General features: G+C 43.6%; 1 protein-coding gene across 2 annotated transcripts in view; it reads right to left on the bottom strand.

Moving 5' to 3' along the window:
- LOC136639408 (PH and SEC7 domain-containing protein 3-like) overlaps positions 1-20,349 on the bottom strand; it is a 163,893-nt gene that overhangs the window by 7,106 nt on the left and 136,438 nt on the right. For both annotated transcript variants that reach the window (XM_066613572.1, XM_066613573.1), the window contains 5 exons: positions 19,462-19,655; positions 18,035-18,105; positions 8,860-9,017; positions 5,811-5,955; positions 2,677-2,820 (listed from right to left, as the gene is read on the bottom strand). In XM_066613572.1, coding sequence (XP_066469669.1) covers positions 2,677-2,820; positions 5,811-5,955; positions 8,860-9,017; positions 18,035-18,105; positions 19,462-19,655 — 712 coding nt within the window. The remainder of the gene's footprint in view (positions 1-2,676; positions 2,821-5,810; positions 5,956-8,859; positions 9,018-18,034; positions 18,106-19,461; positions 19,656-20,349) is intronic.

Below are 20,349 nucleotides of genomic sequence, written 5' to 3'. Positions count from 1 at the left end.
CTCAAATAACTAGTGATTAACTTGAATTCTGAAAAAAGGCTTTTAACAGATGCAAAATGCACACTCAGGCCTTCCAGAATGATTTAGTTAACAATGTGTCTTCTGACCCATACCCTCTGAATCAGTGCAAATGTTGATGAAGTTCTACCAGTTGCCCACACACACTTCAAAGGGGAGAAAGAAAATCCATTGTCAAACTACATCCATTCCACAATGAACAAAAAACCCCATGCTGTCTCCTAATTCAAAACAAAATTCAGGTAATCATAATCATTATTATTGAAATACACAAGGACCTTTAAGGCCTTTAGAAAAGATTATCAGAGAAATGGAAACAGCCATGAATGGCGTTCCCAAAGAGTCCTTTGAAGAGACAGTTTCATACCACAAAAGATCACACAAGGAAAATCCACTTTAAATGAAGGCAGATGGCTATGCACTCCATATCTGTATTTCCAGCCAGAGCTCAGAGAAAAATAAATTAAATAGCCAAAGCCTGTCACTCAAAAATAAGGGAACTAGCAAGATGCATATTGATAGTGCTCCTGACTGTTCTGTACTTTATTTGATAATCAACATGCTAGAGAGCAGTGCAAGAGGGATTGTTGCTACAAATGCTGGGTCATCACACTGCGAATCTCCAGCCTCGGGGGTTTTTTCCCTGCCTGCACTCCAGTCAATTTAAAATTTTCACATCACTCTGTTTTCTTGAGGTTCTTGGAAATGTATCAGGGTTTCTCCATCAGCAGACCAGTAATGAAGGTCAAATTTGCCTGGAAGGTAACTTGCCCATCATGACAGATCACCTCATGCAGCTCACAGCAGTGGGAGCATCCTGGGTATACCATACAGCTCACTCACAGTGCGTTGAGAGGCCTGACAAGTGACTATGCCCCAGAATTCCAATATGCTGGGGTTCCTTAGCAGACTAGTGCATGGAGAAAGGGTTCTCTAAAGACAGCAAGTTTGAAAAACAGGGCTCTAAGACTGTCAGTCAGATGGTGTTGCTCTAATACAGGCTACAGGACACCTGCTGCTCATCCTCATGACTTGGGTGTCTTTTGTACATGGTCTGCTGAGTCAGTCAAAAGCAGCTCTGCAACACTGCAGTATAGATCTGACAATGCAACAGACAGGCCCTTCTGCTGCCCCCTTGTGGCATCCATGCTGCAGGATGACCATCCTTGCTCTTAAAGTCAAATTATATGTGACATGGAATATGTAATTGCCTGGTGTTTTTACTTTGCTTTTTTAATGATAGCACTAAAGGGATTCCTGAAACAGCGTGAAACTGCAGCCAAGGAGAAGGAGGGCTTTAGCACTGCAGTTGTGCCCCTCATACACACTATTTATATTCTGAACAAGTTCCTGTTGGCTTTCAATGAAACCCTTAAAAAGAAATTAAAATAGTGCACAAAGAGAGGTGATCGAGACCAGAATTGTGGCAGAGGGCAAATTGCTAAGGCGCCCCCCATCACAGTTGCACCTTGTTTTGGGCACTTCCTCAATGGTATTGCTTAAGAAAAAAAAGTAAGCACACCAGGTCATTTTATGCATTCCGTGTCACCTATCCATTGTTCCTAAGAGAACCTCAGTATGCAAGGCACCACAGCAGGTGCAAAATTCTGGCACTCCCAAGGGCCTGCTGACTGTCCTGCAGAGACTCAAGAGCATGGAAATATAAAGAAGGTAGTGACTGACAGCAACAAAGCTGAGTGAAGACTGAAAAACAAAACCAGAAGAAAAAGGGGACAATTGTTATTTTTTTTTTAAATCGTCCTATCTATAATTTGCGATGGATATCTACTTAAAACGTAAGATCAGCCTGTTTGCATCAGGTTCAACTCTCTTGTTTCCGACAGCAGCCAGAGCCATGTCTCCCGAAAGCACACAAGCAGCCCTCTCCTCCTGCCCGTTCCCAGCCCTGGATACTCAGAAGCACCCCACTTCTAAGAACAGAGGTACATAGACACACAACACATGGATGTGCCTATCCGTGTGCTGCTGAGATTACACAACTTAGTCAAGGCTCGAATTGCCAGAAATGACAGCACTTCTCCACCATGGGGGTGCATTTGAGTACCAGAGAGAAAGAAATGGTTTCTCACTCAAATTTCAAAAGCAAGCTCCTTCTAATTAAAATTTAACCACAAATGCCAATCACTTTTGCAGATGTTAAGACAACAAAGAAACCCCATGAAGGAAATGTGCAGCTTCCACATATCGTGATCACTCAGCATACACATTTGCACAGTATGGACTTGCTTGCATGCCATCTTTAAAACAGGAAGATGGTCAGTCTAGGCAGCCAACTGCATCACAGAAGCAGAATGTTGTGTGACAGCACTTGCTCACCTGAGTTTCCACCACCTTTCCAGCCTTAAAACCAGACACTGGGAAGGGACTGTAGCCATGTGATGATGGCTCTCCTCTAGCCTACTTTTTCCAAGTGTGGAAGTTCATTGGTGCTTTATACCCACACATTCAGTTGTCACTCGTCATTCCCATTTAGATTTGGTCAAAGTCCCACACGACATTAAGTTTGGCAATTTTGTTTGGCAGCCATTATTAAAATGCTGTTACACTATCAGTTTGCTTGGCTTCATGACGATTTCCTCAGTTTCTGCAGTGGCTAGCTTTAAAATGGTGCTCAGCTGTGGTGGACTCACAACATACCTCAAATTCCAGATAGTGATCCTTCAGTTTGTAGTCCTCAACTTCCTTGCCTTTGAGTTTCTTATCTGGTGGGTAGGAACGATGCTCAGCTAGTTCAGTAGAGATTTGCTTCAGTTTACTTTCATGAGATTTTAGCTGATCATCCTGTAGAGACAACTGTATTAGCTAGAATGCAAACCTCTGAAGTGGTTCAGCAAATAAGAGGGGAAAAAAACACCACCACTGTGTTCACTAATATGGACACTGCATCAATTAAATTTTGATTATAACCAATTATTGCCATCATATATCATCAGGGTCCCTTACCACCCATGAACTTTCTGGATGGTCACTAAAAAAAACTTGGTCAGCTAAAATTACAGATTTGTAGATAAACTGTTGGGTATGTCACATGGTGTGAGGAGAGGAAACCCATGTAAATTGAACACTTACACAATTTCTATGATTCTACAGGACTAAGAAAAGGTCATGTTGACTAGGGCAGCTGTTTGGAGATCAGGAACATGCTGTAAATTCACATGCTCCTTCCTTCCCTGTTCACATGCAAATTATTCCATCCTTCCACAGCTTAAGTGGCAAGCATCTGTGTGACTCCCTGACCAAAGGTTGCACACCATTTAAAGCAATGGTTTCAAAGTAATTCCTGGTTGCCATGTACTATAGTTTGCTGTCAATGGCAAACTATGGTTATAGCAAGCCATAGAAATGGGGGCAGGGGAGAGATTCATATAGGAGATGGGAAGAGGTGAGGGTAGCAGGAACATGTGAGCCTGTGGCATCCTCCTGATCAAAGAAACTGGGAAGTGTGGCATTGCATTTGGGCCACTGTATTAAAGACTTATTTGGGAACAAGAATAGAACCTACAATGGTGAACTCTAGGAGTCGTCACATCTTGATTCAGGCCCTCGTCTAAAGCAGCAACCAGACAGAGTTGACAGTTTGCATTTCATCCTCTGCAGAATGAGCAGAGGAAGCCTACTGGCAGGTTCTGTAGCTGACAGATAAAAGCCGACAGTTCTCGGCTTGTCCCTGAATTTATCTCCTTTGAAAACATAGCACTTTTTCTCCATGTCTTTCAGCTAAAAATGGCTCATGTCCTTTCACTCCTTGTCTCTTCTTTCTCCCAATACATAAACCCATATTTTCCTCCCCAGGCACCTGAAACTGAAATAATGAAGTCAGAGAACAAAACTGAGGAAACGGACATGATACGCATTCTAAAGCTACATCAAGCCCAGGCTCAGCATTGCATCACACTGGGGAATCCCACATGGATGCTTGCCACTTGGGAATGGCAAATGCATGAAAGGGACCAATTGCAGTGTGATGGTCAGCCATGTCTCCTAGATGTTCTCATGCTCAGTATTTGTCTGCACAAGACAGGCACTGACTGCAGGGAAAATTCCTCCCTGTAATTCAGAACTCTTCCCCATGTTTTGGCACTAAAGTGGCTCCTTTACTCATAAAACTAACAAACGAAAGTACTTAAGAACACACTTTAAATCGATAAACAATGGATTGTAAAGTCTATGAGGAAGTAGAATTATAATGGTGTGTTAGTAGTGCCCAGCAGTGCAGTTTCAAGAGAGAGAGATTTAAAATCACAAAAATGACATGGGAGGAAGGGTTTAATCCTCCTCCCCCAGCACTGTGACCCCCTCCCAACTTTCAAGAGAGAAGCAGGCATTAGGGCGCAATCCTAACCCACTTTCCAGCACTGACATAAGGGCAATACAGCTCTGAGGTAAGGGAACAACATTCCCTTATCTTGAGGAGGCCTCCGTGACTGCCACTCAACTGCAGGATGCAGCACATGCCCCACTGGCACAGCTATGCCAGTGCTGGAAAATTGCGCAGGATTTGGGCCTTAGGTATCTAACAATCCTCAAAACTATGAAGCGATTCCAAATCCCAAGAAGTCAAATGCTTAGCGCCAAGACATACAACGTAAATGAATGAAAGTACTTCACATCCCAAGGTAATGGGTAAAGTTTCTTGGAAGATGACAGAGAAGCCTGAAACAGTCACAGAACTCCAGCCATTCCTAAGCTAGTGTGAAGTATTTTCTTCTTGCTTCACTGAGTCTTATGTAGGTTTCATAGCTGAATGAAAGTGAGAAGTCTACATAGTGAAACTTTCCCCATTCAAAGCTAAACCTTTTGGAGCAGTTCCTGCTGTGCAAGTGTTAAAGTCACTGGAGCCTCGGGAGTGAATAAATCAGAGATGCAAGGACAGTTGGAGAACTTCCTAACTAACAAGGGATTTGCACTTGGGCCTTTCATGTCAAACCCCAACTCTTTATCTATTCAATGTCTAGAATTTGGAATCATTGACAATTACACATTAGAAAGCCAAGTAATAATATAAAAGGAATCAAGCCCAAACTCTGTACCAGTCTATTGCAGCCCCTGTTGAACTTTAGAGAAATACTTGCAAAGAGGTGGTTTGCACATGCGTGTATTATCACTTGCAGGTTATGACATCAAGTGGTAACTTGCATGTGTGAAAGAGCCATCTTGGATCAAATCACAAATACAATGTCACAAATTCCAAAGGAGTCTATTCACATTATTACGTAGTGTGGTCTATTATGTATCATGTAGTACATATCACAATCCTAGACATGTATCCTGAGAACTACATCCCACTTAGTTCAATGGGACTTACTTTCAGCTAAGTGCACACAGAATTGGGATTTTAGAGAAACAAGAGTTTTCAGAGTTATAATATTGCTTGTCAATTCTGAGACTGGTTGATGGGCATCATTTAATGTACATTTATTAAGAGCAAAAGATATAATCTCTTTCCATATTCCAGGTAACTTATGCACATTGCACCTCTAGGTTTATTATCTGTACATAAATGAGCAACCGTATCCTAAGAGACAAAAGATACTATTCTAGGCCGTAGCATCTTCATTTGCTAATTATGCCACTACAACATAAGCCTGATCCCAAAAGCAAGAAAACCTTCTTGATAACATCAGTCCTAAAACAATATTTTAAAGAAACTGTAGGAACCAATTATCTGCCCTGTACTTAGAGAGAAAGAAAAAAAATGCCTTGACATGGCCATACTTATACAGTGGATTAGAGGCAAACTTCAAATATGCTCAAGCATGTGGATTAATCACCTGAGATAATTTGGTTGTGGAGGCAGGTAACAGAGGGCGGCTGAATTTCTTCTGGGAACCAATAGCTGCTGGAAATGGTGGGGCAGAGAAAACAGCTGCAACACTGTTGATCTTAGTGATCCATGACTCCATTTCTTCTGGGCTCCTGTGGAAGTGCGATAGATCAATCAGGGTGCCTGGAAACAGGCTCATCTTTTTGGCTTTGTCTTTAATGTCTGCACTGACAGAACAGGAACTGCCACTCTGGCTCACATTTTCTATTCCAGCATCCAATCCTGGACAGTGAGTGCTAGCAGTGGGACTGGGAAGATTCTGCCCTTTGTTGCTTAAAGCCGTTGCTAGAGGCCTAACTAATCCCAGAAGCATCCCCTCTTGCAGCGGTCTACATGGCTTCCTGAACCAATGTGTCCTACTTTATCATGACGCTTCAAATACAAATGCAATGTTTATCTGGACCAGAGCCCAGTAGGGGATGGGATGCCAAGTCCTGACCCCTTCAAGAATATTCAAGTCCCATACCTTGAATTTACATCTCTCTTTTTAAAAAAACAGAATGAACACAAACACGAACACAAGCAATTATCATTCTAGTCCAGGGATGTCAAACTCATGTCATACAGAGGGCTGAATAGCATTTATGATGTTTGCTGAGGGCCGGAACTGATGCCATGAAACAGGAAGTGATGTCATCATGCAGGTCATGACCAAGACATAAGCACTTTTTCTCACTAAGGAACTCTTAGCTGCAAATGACAGAAAAAACTATACGCAAATCTTGATCATATTTTCAAGATATGGGACAGCCCAATTATCATGCGGGCTGTCCTTTCAGCAGTGACACCTCAGCACAACTCAGCAGCTAAGAGCTGCTGACAGTGGTGCTGGAAGTGCCCAAGGGTCAGATAAAGAGCTTCCAGGGGCTGCATCCAGCCTTATGTTTGACACCCCTGCTCTAGCCCCTTCTGTATAATAAAAAACATGCTGATAGCATTTCACACAGTTGCTCAGGAAACTGTCAACCATACTCCCAGCCTCCAGAGTTCTGACCAATGTATGCAAATGCACAGGAGTGATTGACATGTACATAGCATTAATTTTTAAAAAAAAAATTATTAAAATGAATTACAGAGCAATTCTGTACAAGTCTATTCAGAAGTAAATCACAGTGTGCATTGGGTCCACTGGCCTCCAAAGGCAGACCAATGTAACAGGTATCTCATATGATCTTTGTACATGAGTCATAACAGGTCCCCAAACTCAAACTTCCTCTTTGCACTTGGCACAGAACACCAGTTTGAAGAGCAATGTGTGTCATACTTTGGAACAAGCCACTGTTGTCATGGTGACCATTAAAACCAGATAAGGCAGGCTCAGCATGGATTCTGAAGTCCCTCAAGACAAACAGCCTTAAGAATCTACACCAAGCTTGAACCTGTCTTGGATAGGTAAGCTAGGAATTCTATGGTTATTGCACAAGCAGAATATTGCACAAGCAGAATCCTGTTCTTCATGCTCCAAAACCAGGTGCAGATACTCTGTACGGGTCAAAGAGCATGTGGGAGGCCAGGTGAAAATGAAATCTTAAACAGCAGACTGACCCCACCTCACTGCCTAGCCCTTTTGATGTTGTAGTGAGTAGTCAGCCAGCAGCATCTTGACCAAAACAGCATCCATTGCCTTGTCCAGGTAATCAGGTCCCAGTGATACACATCAGGTTGCCACCCTCATCTGAGGTCAGAACATGGCATGTTATTGATCCACTAAAAACATCCATAAAGGTCTATGCTTTGATCTATAAAAAGTCTGCATCATTTCTCTCAGAGTTCAAAACCCATGTGTCCTGGCAGTCAGTACTCTACTTTAAATGGATTCATTGCAGCATTTTTCCCCCTTTAAAATTTAACAGATGAAGAGTTTGTGTGAGCATTGATTTAAATTTGTAAATTATAATTTTTGGTATTTGGTTTTAAAAGGGTGTGTGCTTTCATGTGCATATATAGATATGGAGATGCAGTAGCACTTTGTCGCATTTTCCTGTTCTGTTACAACTTGTGATCCTCCTAGTCCTACGGTTCCCAAACTGTGCGCAGCAGCCACCCCAGGGTGCTATAGTGAACTCAAAGGATAGCCACGGGTGCAGTGAAAAAATTACAAATTGACCAAGAGACATTGTTGAAAAGAGAAAATTTGGGAACTTCTGTCCATGTCCAACACAGCCCACCAGAGCCTAGATAAAACTTCTGCTTTTCCAGCCTGACTGGAAATGAAAAACGAGAATCTGAGAGCGTTTCCTGGCAGGTCACACAGCATACGGCTACCTTCAGTTTGGTGTGTCATAAGTTCTGGCTGCAGGCTTTATTATAGGGTTAGATCAGGGGTGTCCAAAGTTTTTGGCAGGAGGGCCACATCATCTCTCTGACACTGTGTCAGGGGCCGGGGGGAAAAAGAATTGACATTTAAAATTTGAATAATTTTACATAAATGAATATATTAAATATGAACTTATATGAATGAATGAAGTTGTTGCAATAGCTCAAGGCCTATAAAAGGCCTTGCACAAAGCAAGGCTGGCCATTCCTTTGCTGCTGCTACTACATCACAGACGTGAACCAGCAAGCAGTGGAGGGAGTCCTCATTCCGCAGCTCACGCAAGAGGTCAAACAGTCGCCCTCATGCTGAGAGCAGCTGCATCGGGCCAGTGTGGGCTCCAACAAATCTTCAGAGGGGGCTCCCTGAGGGACACACTGAGAGGCCTTGAGGGCTACAAATGGTTCCAGGGCCAGAGTTTGGGCACCTCTGGGTTAGATGATACAGTTCCTTGGTCTCTCTCTTTTTTGTATCTTATATTCAAGAATAAAAATAAAAGTTTAAAACTTTGGGTCCCTTTGGGAAGAAAGGTGGGGTATAAATAAAGTAAATCAAAGTAAATAAAGTAAATAAAATAAAAACCAATACTTCTTGCTAAGTGTATGCAATGACAGCATGAGCCTGTATCATTACTGCTTATGTGCATTGGTTTAAAACTCAAAGGGAACCAAAGGAAACCTACTGTGCTTGGAAAAGCAGGACTCTCCAGTCAGCCGTCTTGAGCTTCAGGACATTGGGCTTCTTCTCATAGTCCGTTGCCTTCGATGCTAGCGCATGGTGCACACTGACTGCATTTTTCAGATCTTCCTCTGATAAAGCCTTGTCTGGTTTGTATTCGTCCTGTAGAAGTTAACATTACAAGGATACACATCATTCCTGGGTGCTGCTTTTTTCTTCTTCAATTCAACACCAAGGAGGCAATACAACTGCTCTGTAAAAGATCTATCTAGTGCAGCAAATACAGGCAGGTGCAGTGCAATCTTGTGCATGTTTACTTAGGAGTACATTGTATTTTGTGGGATTCACTCCCAAGAAAGCATACATAGAAATGAACTAACCCTTAAAAATCCCAAACTCCTACTACAAAACAAGTATTTCCCAGCACTATGAACCTTTTGCTAGAAATGTTTGAATCTGCAACTTACTGCATGAAAAGCATTCGCTCCAGCAGTATATTATCAGTTATTTCCAACTAATATATTCTAATGTTCAGGAAACTGCTAACCACCAGCTAGTATAATGAACTTGTGGTTGTCGTTAAGGAGTTCTATTACCTACTCATAAGAAGAAAGCAAAAAAAGATTGATCTACAACAGTGGCTTAACATAGTACAAACATGCAGTATGTAAGATTTAAAGATGATTCAGTTCTTTGGAACTGACAGTGTACTTTCCAAGATGCCTAATTAATTTTAAGATCCTGCCTCCACCCAGCAGGTAAGCAAGATAGCTGGCATCCTATCATTTTTTGCCATATTATTTTCTTCCCCCATCCTCGGTGGTGGATACTTGTTAACTTGACATTTATTTTCCAAGTAGGTTGGTGGTGTTAATATTAAGGGGAAAAAGTTACAGCGAATTCTAGGAGCAAAACACACAGCAAAATGGCATAGAAAATATGCAGAACCACTTCCAAATAACATTTGCCTAGTACAAATATAGCTTCCAGTGGCATGCATACCGAAAACCCATGTCTTCAGCATGGGCTCTGCAGGTCAGCTGTTCATTAAATGAATTTAAATCAGCACTGACCCATGGCAAATTCAAAGCAGAAAAGTCGATGGCCAAAATCACGAGCTAGATAAATTCAACGCTCTGTGTTTGGGAGATGGGTTTGACGAATATGCTCTGCACCTATGCAAAATGGCAAATCAGGAGTCAAAGCAAGGAGCCAAAATGCTGTAGAACGAAAGCTGTAAAAGGAAGCAAGTGAACAAATTGGTGCCCACTAATAATGGTGTTTTAAGTCAATTGCCCAGCTATTGAGATCAGGCTCTTGCACTATTAAAAGCTGTAAAAGGGAAAGAAGTTCAGTAGGTACTGCTTTTCTCAACACTGTAGGACAAAATGTACTTACGAAACTCCTTCTGCAGAATTATTCTTCTACAAGAGCTCTTTCCTCTCCAAACATTCTATACAATCCAGCACCTACTGCTTTCTATCAGATTTCAGACTGAAACCTTTTTGTGACATTGTTTTACTATTATCAGTTCTACAACTTCAGTCCTAAAACAATCTGCCATTTGAAATGGAAGCTTCAGGAAGGAAAGATGGCTGAATCACTGCAAAATTCAGAACAAAATATTTGAGGAAAGCTGGCAAAGAGCATAAAGTGCCCAAGTAGCAGCTCACTGGGGTAAATCAGTGTTTCTTAAGGTTTGTCTGCCACTGTACTGCTTCATGTGGTCCACCTATTCAAAATACCACTGTAAGTAACTGGTGATGACATCATCAGCCACACTAATGACATCATACACGTCAATGACATCATTGATGCAACAAACACAAGTAAGAGGCTCAGGGTGGATGGGAGAGCTTTTTCAATTACTGAAAAGCATGCTTTGGAGCTTTGCCCACTGAGCTGAGCCTCCTACTGCTGTTTGTTGCATCACATTCTTGGTCTCGCTGGCAGGCCACAGGGGTTCAAGGGCCCTGACAGTACCACCAGGCACCACTTCAAGTACGACAGGTGGTGCAGGTACCACTGGTTAAGAAACACTGGGGTAGATAATTTCTTGGAGCTTAGACAGAGTAGCTCAGGAATTGCACAGCTCCTTCCTTGATTGTGTCCAACATTTCCTGAAGCCTTAGAAGTCATCCCCTAGGTTCTCTCCCCTCCCCCCCCCCCATTATTCTGACTAAACTGCGATTAGTATCTGTGATTCGGACCTAGCCAAAGGCAGAGAGACACTGTTCTTGAGTAGTTTGCCTAGCTCTTGGACAAATAGCTCTCTCCATATGCAGCAACTAAGTAGCCTGAATGCTATGGGATATGCACATGTACAGAATTTTATTTTCTATTTCCTGCCTCATGACCTCTCCTAAGGTAGATCATACTCTGACCAGGATATAACATCACAAGGTGGACAAATGCAAATTCCAAACCACATAATTAGGAAATTTGGTAAGGCTACTTTCTCCCCCCCCCCAATCACTTGTTGACAGACATTTGTGGCACATTATAAATACTGGTTCTTGGGCAGATATCTGTCAAACACCATCTCCTGTGACCAAGAAACTGAACCTGGTGCAGGGTTGTTCAGTTGGCAACCTGGCCCTAGTTGCCAATGACCTCCATAAAGGTTGCAGTCTGGGACATAGCTGTGGGAAGGACAAAACCGGCTCCCTGCCCAATAATACTGGTGCCTGAGGAAGTCTGCACTCTTAGCTCTCCTTCCCAGCTCACCACTTCATTAGCAACAGTAGAAAGCTAACTTGAAACAATACCAAGCTAAGATTGCTTTGTATGGCCAATTAAGAAAAAAATAACTTAAGCCATTAGCAGTGCCATTCTTTACTGCAGCACTCTTTAGGATAGGGATATGGCTGGTCTCTAAAGCAATTTTATCTGGACCCTGGTGGTATTCCCTCCCACCAAACTTCAAATCAAAATATGATAAGAGGTTTGCGCCCAGTTTCATTTGAAAAGAAAATTGTTTCCAGGTCCTAAGAGAAACAGAGGTTGCCCATACATTAATATTACATTCTCTTTGGATTTTGCTCATGCTGCCCCAGGCTGTCACTGAGTGTGTATGCTCTGCAAATTTTGGAACACACCAACCTCATTATACAAACTTGTGGTAATCCCTGATCCCCACTTTCTTTCTGCCTGTTCTTCACCTTCACCTGAATCTTTCTAAGGATTCTGTGTGATGCTTCAGCATCCTGAAGGGACAACTGAGTCATTTGAAGACAGCAACTGTGTTTGCTCTATTGCATTGCTGCTTATTGTTCGAACATCTTCCTCTTCCCCAACTGACAAGTAAACAAAACACCTGGCTCTGATCCAGCTCATTGGACAGCAATGTCCACCTGATTTACAGGAGCGGGAAATTCAAGTGACTCAGGTAACCTGCTGGTCAATCCCACATGGAAAGCAGGATCAATGCCCACCACTTATAAAAAATGGGGTCTTAGTGAGTTCTGCCTTTGCCCAATTTGCTGATGGGACCATGTGATGGCTCATCCACTCATCCTACTAAAAAGCACCTGCAAGAACCAGGTTCCTGGAACCAGCTCTGGCCGGTGCTGAGCCAGCGCACGGTGGGCGCCCGGGTTCTCCGGCTTGGCAGTCTCTGTGACTGCCAGACTGTGGAACGGGATATGGGGGCGTGGTCAGGGGCATGGGAGAGGCGTTCTGGGGAGGGGGCAAGGGGGAGGCGTGTCGGGGGAGAGGCAGATTCGTGGAGCCGAGCTCCGCAGGATCCAAGGCACTCGGGTAGGGCTGCTCTCTCTACATGAGCACCTTTACTTTAATGGCGACCAAACAGTTGCTGCTAAAGTGAGTAGCCCCATTACGGGGCTGCTTCCCTTACTCAGGGGAAGGGGACAAACATCCCCCTCTCCCGAGGAGCCTCCCACGGTAGTGCAGGAGGTGCTGGATCCGGCGGGAGCCCTCCGTGGAGCCACTGGGTCCCACAGCTCCAGGCAGCTCAGGATTGGGCTGCCCATCTGGTAGACTGAAAAACATTTTGCCACTGGATCTTCTATACTGGAATTGTTATAAATTTTAGCAACAATACCCAAACTGGATTTAGCATTATTTCTGAGAAGGGAGACTAAAAGCAACAGGAAGCAGGAAATAGGAAATGAAGGTTTGCTTTTAGTCTCCCTTCTAGGCTGCTTGCCTGGTTGTAAGATTTTTGCTTATTATAGCATTTGCTCAAGCAAGACACTGTATCACTTCAGGGGAATGTAATCCACATAAACAAGGTAATGGGCAGCAGAGATAGGCTTCCTCCTTATCCATGGTTTCCGGTATCTGTGGGGATACAAATCCCAGATACCAGTGATGCCTGTATTATAATCTATTTTGAACTGTGGTTATTTCATCATATGGACCAACACAGTCACCTACAATTTTATGCTGATGGTTTGGGATGGGGGCAGGGGATTCCATTGCTTCAGGGAGCAGAAAGTCTTGGGTTGGCCTAACCTAAGATGATAAAGAAGCGCAAACGTAGTTCTCTGGTACTTTTCTCTTATGTCATCTAAAATCTCCAGAAGAAATCCAGTTTGTTCTTGTTTCAATGAGCAAATCCCTTGTCAAAATAAGAGGCAGACCCTCCCTCAATGAGATTTCATGGATGACCAATCCTGCTTTCTATTCAGGGTTTCACCATATATTTGCTGCATCTGTACCTTGATTAAGGTGATCTCAGATTAAGTTACCTGAGAGGCCTCCCACTGCAAATGTGGTCCCTGTGTCCAGACTGGTTCATACATACTTTTTGCTCCATGTGTTTCCAATAATGCTTGCCACTTCTAAATTTCCAAGCCATCCTCATTTTAAACAACCTTTCATACTTTCCCAGCATGACCACAGCTTCTTTCCTTCTCTACATTCCTCCCCTCTCTGCACAACTAACTTCCTGTATCCAATTATTCCCCAACTACAAATTGTATTTAAAGCAAATAACACCTGTGACATTAAACATGGCATTTACAAGCTGGGACATCGCTTGTTTGTTCTGCATGTTATATCCTTTTTTACTACCTTTTTAAAAAAAATAAAGATAAAGAGTCTTTAATAAAGTCTCTTTCAGAATAGGAACTAACTCTCTCTGTGACATCCACTAAAATTGAGTGTTGGGAGAGTTAGGACAGACAAAAGAAAATATTTCTTTACTCAGCGTGTGGTCAGTCTGTGGAACTCCTTGCCACAGGATGTGGTGATGGCGTCTAGCCTGGATGCCTTTAAAAGCGGATTGGACAAGTTTCTGGAGGAAAAATCCATTACAGGGTACAAGCCATGATGTGTATGCGCAACCTCCTGATTTTAGAAATGGGTTATGTCAGAATGCCAGATGCAAGGGAGGGCACCAGGATGAGGTTTCTTGTTATCTGGTGTGCTCCCTGGGGCATTTGGTGGGCCGCTGTGAGATACAGGAAGCTGGACTAAATGGGCCTAGAGCCTGATCCAGTGGGGCTGTTCTTATGTTCTTATGTGCTTAAGAACAGTAAAATTAATGAGATCTTGAACTCTAGAGATGCAGAAGCACATAGGATTTGTTCAATTTAAAAACATTTTGGAGAGAAAGCAGAGATGAACTGATTTGAGTCAAGATCATAAAGCAGGCTGGTGGCAAGAGAAGCATTTTTCAGGATCTGTTGTGATGGAAACAGATGCGTTAGATCAGCTTGCTAGAAAAAAAATGTAGGGTAGAAGTTTTTTGAGGAAGTGATAGCTCAGTCCACCGTAACTCCCTGCTGGACAATGCAGTGGGACCAACAAAGTGTCATTCAATCCTGTGGGGGAGTTTTGGCCTCCAGAGTACTCCTAGAGGCAAGGGAACATTTGTTCCCTTGCCCAGGAATAAGTCCCTGTGGAACCAGAGGATCAACTCAGACTTGTGCCAGAGATATCGGATCAGGCCCGGAAGGGAGTAAAGATTCATAGGGCACCACCGCCACTGAACCTGACCCCTCCCTGCCCTTCTCCCCACTGTCACTACCTTGTTCTGCTCACCCCCTGCCTTGTTCTACCCCTGCCTCCCTCTGACTCCATATGCAGCCTTATCTGAGGTGGTGGGTGTCTGCAGTCCATCACCATGCACATCTGGCTGCTTGCCGCTTTCAGTGGTGGCCAGGGTACGCCCCCAGGCAAAGTCAAATTTGTGACAGCCAGAAAGCATGTTATGCCACTGGAACACACATTCCACTGGCATAGCGCGCCCTTAGTCTTGGGTTCCGAGTATGAGCACATGTATGTGTATTTTACAAAACAGATAAGAGAAAGAGTGACAAAAACCTTCTATTCTCTAGGCAGTTTCTCATACTATTTTTAAAAATTCTGGGAGTAATCCAGTCACTCCAGTGTCTGAAAAAAGGAAAAACAGTATACAGAATTCCTTTCAAGAATGGAGATGGAAAGGGAAAACCTTCAGGCCACCTGAGGGGGTTGCCTCAGGCAGCAGATTGCCGGGGGGGGGGCACCAATAACGTACGTAGGATGTGATGGGGACAGTTTGCCCTGGGTATCAAGTACAACTGGAGTGTCAAATGTGCCACTGGGTGGTCAGTAAACCTTCACTTTGAGTGACCACTTGAAGTCTTGGGTAGACCTGGCCTCTTTCTTGAGAAATTTTGGTGAAGGCCAGATCCACCAGCCACTTGGAACAAAGGGTAGACTAGTGTCCACAAATGGATCTCAAGACAGAGGCCAGTCCTAACCATGGCTTCAAACGGCCCACCCTGGGTGTTGAACACCCTAGGTATGCCTCTGGGGGGCACCCATCTCAGTCCACATACTTGCCTTCACTGCTCCTCCTCCTCTTCCCACTCCTTGAATTGGAAAAGGAAGAGGGGGACAGAGAAGAGGAAGTGTAGAGGGCAGGAGAGAGCGGAGCTAGAACACTGGAGAGTGGCAGAGACTGGCATATCGTTGGGTAAGGAAGGCAGTATTTCACATGCCACCTTCTGTCTTGGGTCAGTTCCATGAGAACTGCAGCACTACATTAAGGAACACCAGAATCATGGGTGGATACAGGGGGTGCATGGGTGTGTGGCCCCCCTAAACTGTCGCCAGAGGGGAAGCGTACCTACCAGGGCGGGAAACAGCCCAAGTACAGCTGGGAGCCCAGGTCTATCTGCCTGGAAGAAGTGGAATGGGAGAAGCCCAGATCTACCCACCCAGCAAACTGCCCATGGAAGCCAGTTCAACCAGGAACCCAGGAGGTAGACCTGGGCTCCTAGTCCAGGCACAAGCCCAGGTCTATCCAACCAGTAGATCTGGGCTCTGTCCAGGCGGGAGCCAGGTCTACCTGCCCAGCAAACCTCAGCCGCAGAGGTCAGAAGTTCAACCGGGAGCCCATGTCTACCCAGCCAGTAAATCTGGGCTCTGTCTAGGCGGGAGCCCAGGTCCACCCACCCAGTGAATCTCAGCCATGGAGGACATTAAGTTCAACCCACAGCCCAGGTCTACCCACCTGGTGGACCTGGGCTCTGGAGTTGGTAGTGTTCATGGCCCCTGCCCAAACACAAACACTGGATCCGCCACTGACCAGAATACATTCTCAGGTAAGGCTGACATTTGAATCGAGAACTTTACCCACCTTCCCCGTGCATTCCAAGTGTTACTCTTTTTATTCTGGAAAACCTGCTTTAGTGAAAGCCCAATCACCCACTTACATGGTAGTAGGCTTTTCCATAGTGTCTGAACACAGGAACCTAAATGCTTGGAAATGCTCTGTTTCTTGGTTCATTTTTCAAGCCTGAGCACCATCCCTTGAAGATGATCCACCCCTAAAAAAAACTCATATATATGCAATTCCCCTCTCTATCCAACATTGCCTTTTTGAAAAACAAGGAGGCGAATAAATGGTTGAGCAGCCATGACAGAAATGTGGCAAAATCTGACATGTATGATTTTTGGATGCCCTTCAAGGCATGTATTTTTGTTCACATCCTCAAAGACCTATATTAAAATTTAATCCCCCAATTGCCACCATTAGCTGAAGCCTCAATTTTTCACTGCAGTATTTGAAAAACAGCTTTTTTAAATGGTTGAATTTGGGATTAGCTAGGACATGCATCAAAGTAGCTTAGTTTGTTCTCTTTTAAAAAGAAGATGTTATTGCTGTAAAAATTGGGATAAAAATTGAAACAAAGAAACCTGGAGACCATCTGTTCATTTTTAAATTGCAAGCAAGGCTGGGATTATCATCTACAATGAAAAAAAAATGTTTCCTGCTTCTGCCAGTCTTTGCATCATTCTCTATAATTTTTTGTCAGAAGTGAAACATTTGGCATCCGCTGATAATACTCAGTGTCTATTTCACTACGTCCTAGAATAAAATTTTAACTACTGCCTTGAAATGCTACCACAGTAGTGCAAATTAGCACATATATACACACACAACACAAACTAAATCACTTGTATACACATTTTTATCCACATTTAACTGGAATAACTCTCCTCAAAACATCTTGGGAGTTGTCATTTGGTGAAGTACTGAGCAATCACAGTTAAAGTTAAACTTAGCTCCTTTCACAGAACTACAATTCCCGGGGTTCCCTGGAGAAGGGAACTGACTATTAGACCAGACGGTAGTGTGGGCATGCCCTTGTAAAATTACAAGGCATTTGCCTGACACTTTTATGACAAGCATGTCATATGCTCCTTAGTAAGGTCAAAGAACAATTTGCCTCAGAATATGTCATGACCAACAAGCAAATAGTGTTTTTTCTTTAATGATAAGGCAAATGGCCTTTGGAAGTCTATTCCATAGCAAATGGATAAAGTGGGAGGATAAACCTTAGGTAAGCAGCTGCAAGAAGACTGTTCTGATACTGTTGCTTCCGGATCTTACATGAAGGGGGAGGGAAGATGCAATCTCTCTTAATGCAGGGACAGAACAAGCATTTCCTCAGGAGGGAGATGAACTTCTCTGCCTCCCCAGCCTACTTCAGATAAGATGCTGAAGGACAAGGAGAGGAAGCACAGATAACTTCTTTGAAACAGGCAAAGCAACTGAAGGTAATCCAGATTGGCACAAGAAACTCTGGTACATATTGTCACTTACTTAGCCTGTAGGCACAGTAGGTGGGCTAGTCAAATGTGCAAAGGTTGACACACCTCTGCTTTCTGCTTCATCTGATCAGAGGTCAAGAGAGAATACTTGGTAAGAAAGCTCTTACCTTTTGCAAATAAAGCACAGTGCCCTTCAGAACAGCATAAAAGGTTTTCCATCCTCTTTTCCCTCGTGGAGCTAAGGAAGCAAAACATAGAAAAAGCCAAAGCTATATAAGTGAAGGCTGGTAATAGAAGTTAAGACTTTTCTGCCTAGGCTCATCTGGGATTGAAAGACTTTCTACCTCCTCTGTCCTTCAAATAGTAATAAAAGCAACAGAGCATGTGCCTCATTGAGAGCATGTATTTTGTCTGTCTTGGATAAAGCATCTCTAGTGATTTTCCTTTCATAACTACTCCTCAATTTAGCATAATTGTTTTCACTGGAGCTGCCTCCTCCCAGCAAAGGCCTAAGATGACACGTTTGGGTTAGAGACATATGAAAATGAGTGCAAGAAAAATCATCCAGCCTGCCCATGAATAGGGTAGGCAGGTCAATATGAGGTGTGCTAGATATGCAAAATCTCAGGCCTAGTCAGACCTAGAGCTATCAGAATAACCAGAGACCCTAGACCCATCCCATCCTCAGACATTCCAGCTAGAGCATGGAAGGGAGCTTTTCCCCCCCCCCTTCCTTACAGCATGTATGAGAAGAGGCTAGATGGGTGGGAGGCCTGCTGGAAGAGCAAAAACATCAGATCAGATGGGAAGTGGGCTGGGCTATGGCCTTCCCATCTTTGTGATTTTCAACCACTGTGCCACAGCATATTGGTGTGCCACAAATGGTCCACAGGTGTGCTGCAGGAGTTTGGGCGAGGTTAATTTATTAATAGGGCCATTGGGGGATGTGAGCCCCACCACCGGCAGTGAGGTGTGCATTATCAACTGTCATAAAATTGATGGTGGTCCTTGACCATTTTTGCAGCTTGTCAGTGTGCCATGAGATGAAAAAGATTGAAAATTGCTATCCTGTAGGGTTGCTCGGATAGGCTGGTCTGAGCCCTTTGGGGTTCCTCTTTGGCAACTCTTGTGTAAGGTGCCTCATTTAAGAGAGCCAGGATGGTGTAGTGGTTCTGAAGTTGGACCTGGACCTGGAAGATCCAGGTTCAAATTCCCGCTCAGCCATGAAGCTTCCTGGGTGACCTTGGGCCAATTACCACCTCTCAGTCTCACTTTCCTCATAGGGTTGTGAGGACAAACATAGGGAAGGAACCATGTACCGCCCTGAGCTCTTTAGAGGAAGGATGGTATAAAAATAAACAAATAAGTCTGGAAACATTGAGTCCTCAGTTCTTCCATAGACTCTTTGCTCTGTCACCTCAGAAACTTACAATGACACACATCCCTACAGGACTGCTGTAATGCTTGCATGCTAGCTGGCTCATGCTGCAGCATGGTGTGGGGGTCTTCTATTGCTTCCCTTCGCATGCCACACTCCCACTGAAACATATGTAAACTTTGACAGAAGTCAATTCTTGTACTGAAGTACACTCACTCTTCTTTCCATCCATATCTGCATGGATTTTACGTGCCAGAAATCCAGTTTTGTACACAGCAGCATTGGGGTCGTGAGGAATGTCCAGGAAAGGATTATTGGAATTGCCAATGCGATTGACTGCCTTTGACTGGGTTCCATTATCCTTCTCGTCGGTGCCATCTGAGGGGGACTTTTTCTTTTCTTCATCGTCTCTACAGCAAATTAGAAAACCAACAAGTCAAAGTTCACCTGAACAACCTTGTACAGATTTTATCTTACTAAGGAATAAGCAGGTTTATGAGAGGAACACATTTTTATCATCACCTCCACCTACTAAGTAAGTGGAAAGACACTTACAGGTTTCTGTTATTTTTACATTAAAGTACAAAATGAATGATGGTGTTTCAGCACACACACACACACCTAATTTTAAACCTGCAAAAAAAAATTCTCGTTTATTTCAGTGAGAAAGCTCCTCCTTATATTTAGGAATATGAATCAAGACTGAAAACTTGATGCCATTCTCCTGGGAATAAAATTTTGCACCTGTTGACATCAGTGGCAATGTTACAGCCCAAGAGAACAATGTAGTTTTTAAACATGTAGTTAGAAACTTGAAATCACAGCTCTGTGTATTTTGCCCTTCCAGGATGTGCACAAAAGTGGAACCCAATATCAGGAACATAGCATGGCATATGAAGAATGTTACCTTCCAGAAAAAAAGTTAAAGATAACAAAGATAATTCAGTATCCCAAAGACATGAAATTGCACTTTGGGGCAGATTTAGTGAGGGTTCAAAAACCCATGAGGGTTGGGCAGAGCATCCAGTAGCCAAGGGCTGGAGCAGCACAGCTCCCAGACATTGTCCACCAGTGTGTCCAGATTTCTGTCTCAATGCCATTGTT

The sequence above is a fragment of the Tiliqua scincoides genome, chromosome 2 (genome assembly GCF_035046505.1).
Source record: "Tiliqua scincoides isolate rTilSci1 chromosome 2, rTilSci1.hap2, whole genome shotgun sequence".
Taxonomy (NCBI): domain Eukaryota; kingdom Metazoa; phylum Chordata; class Lepidosauria; order Squamata; family Scincidae; genus Tiliqua; species Tiliqua scincoides.
This window is presented reverse-complemented; position numbering and strand designations above follow the sequence as displayed.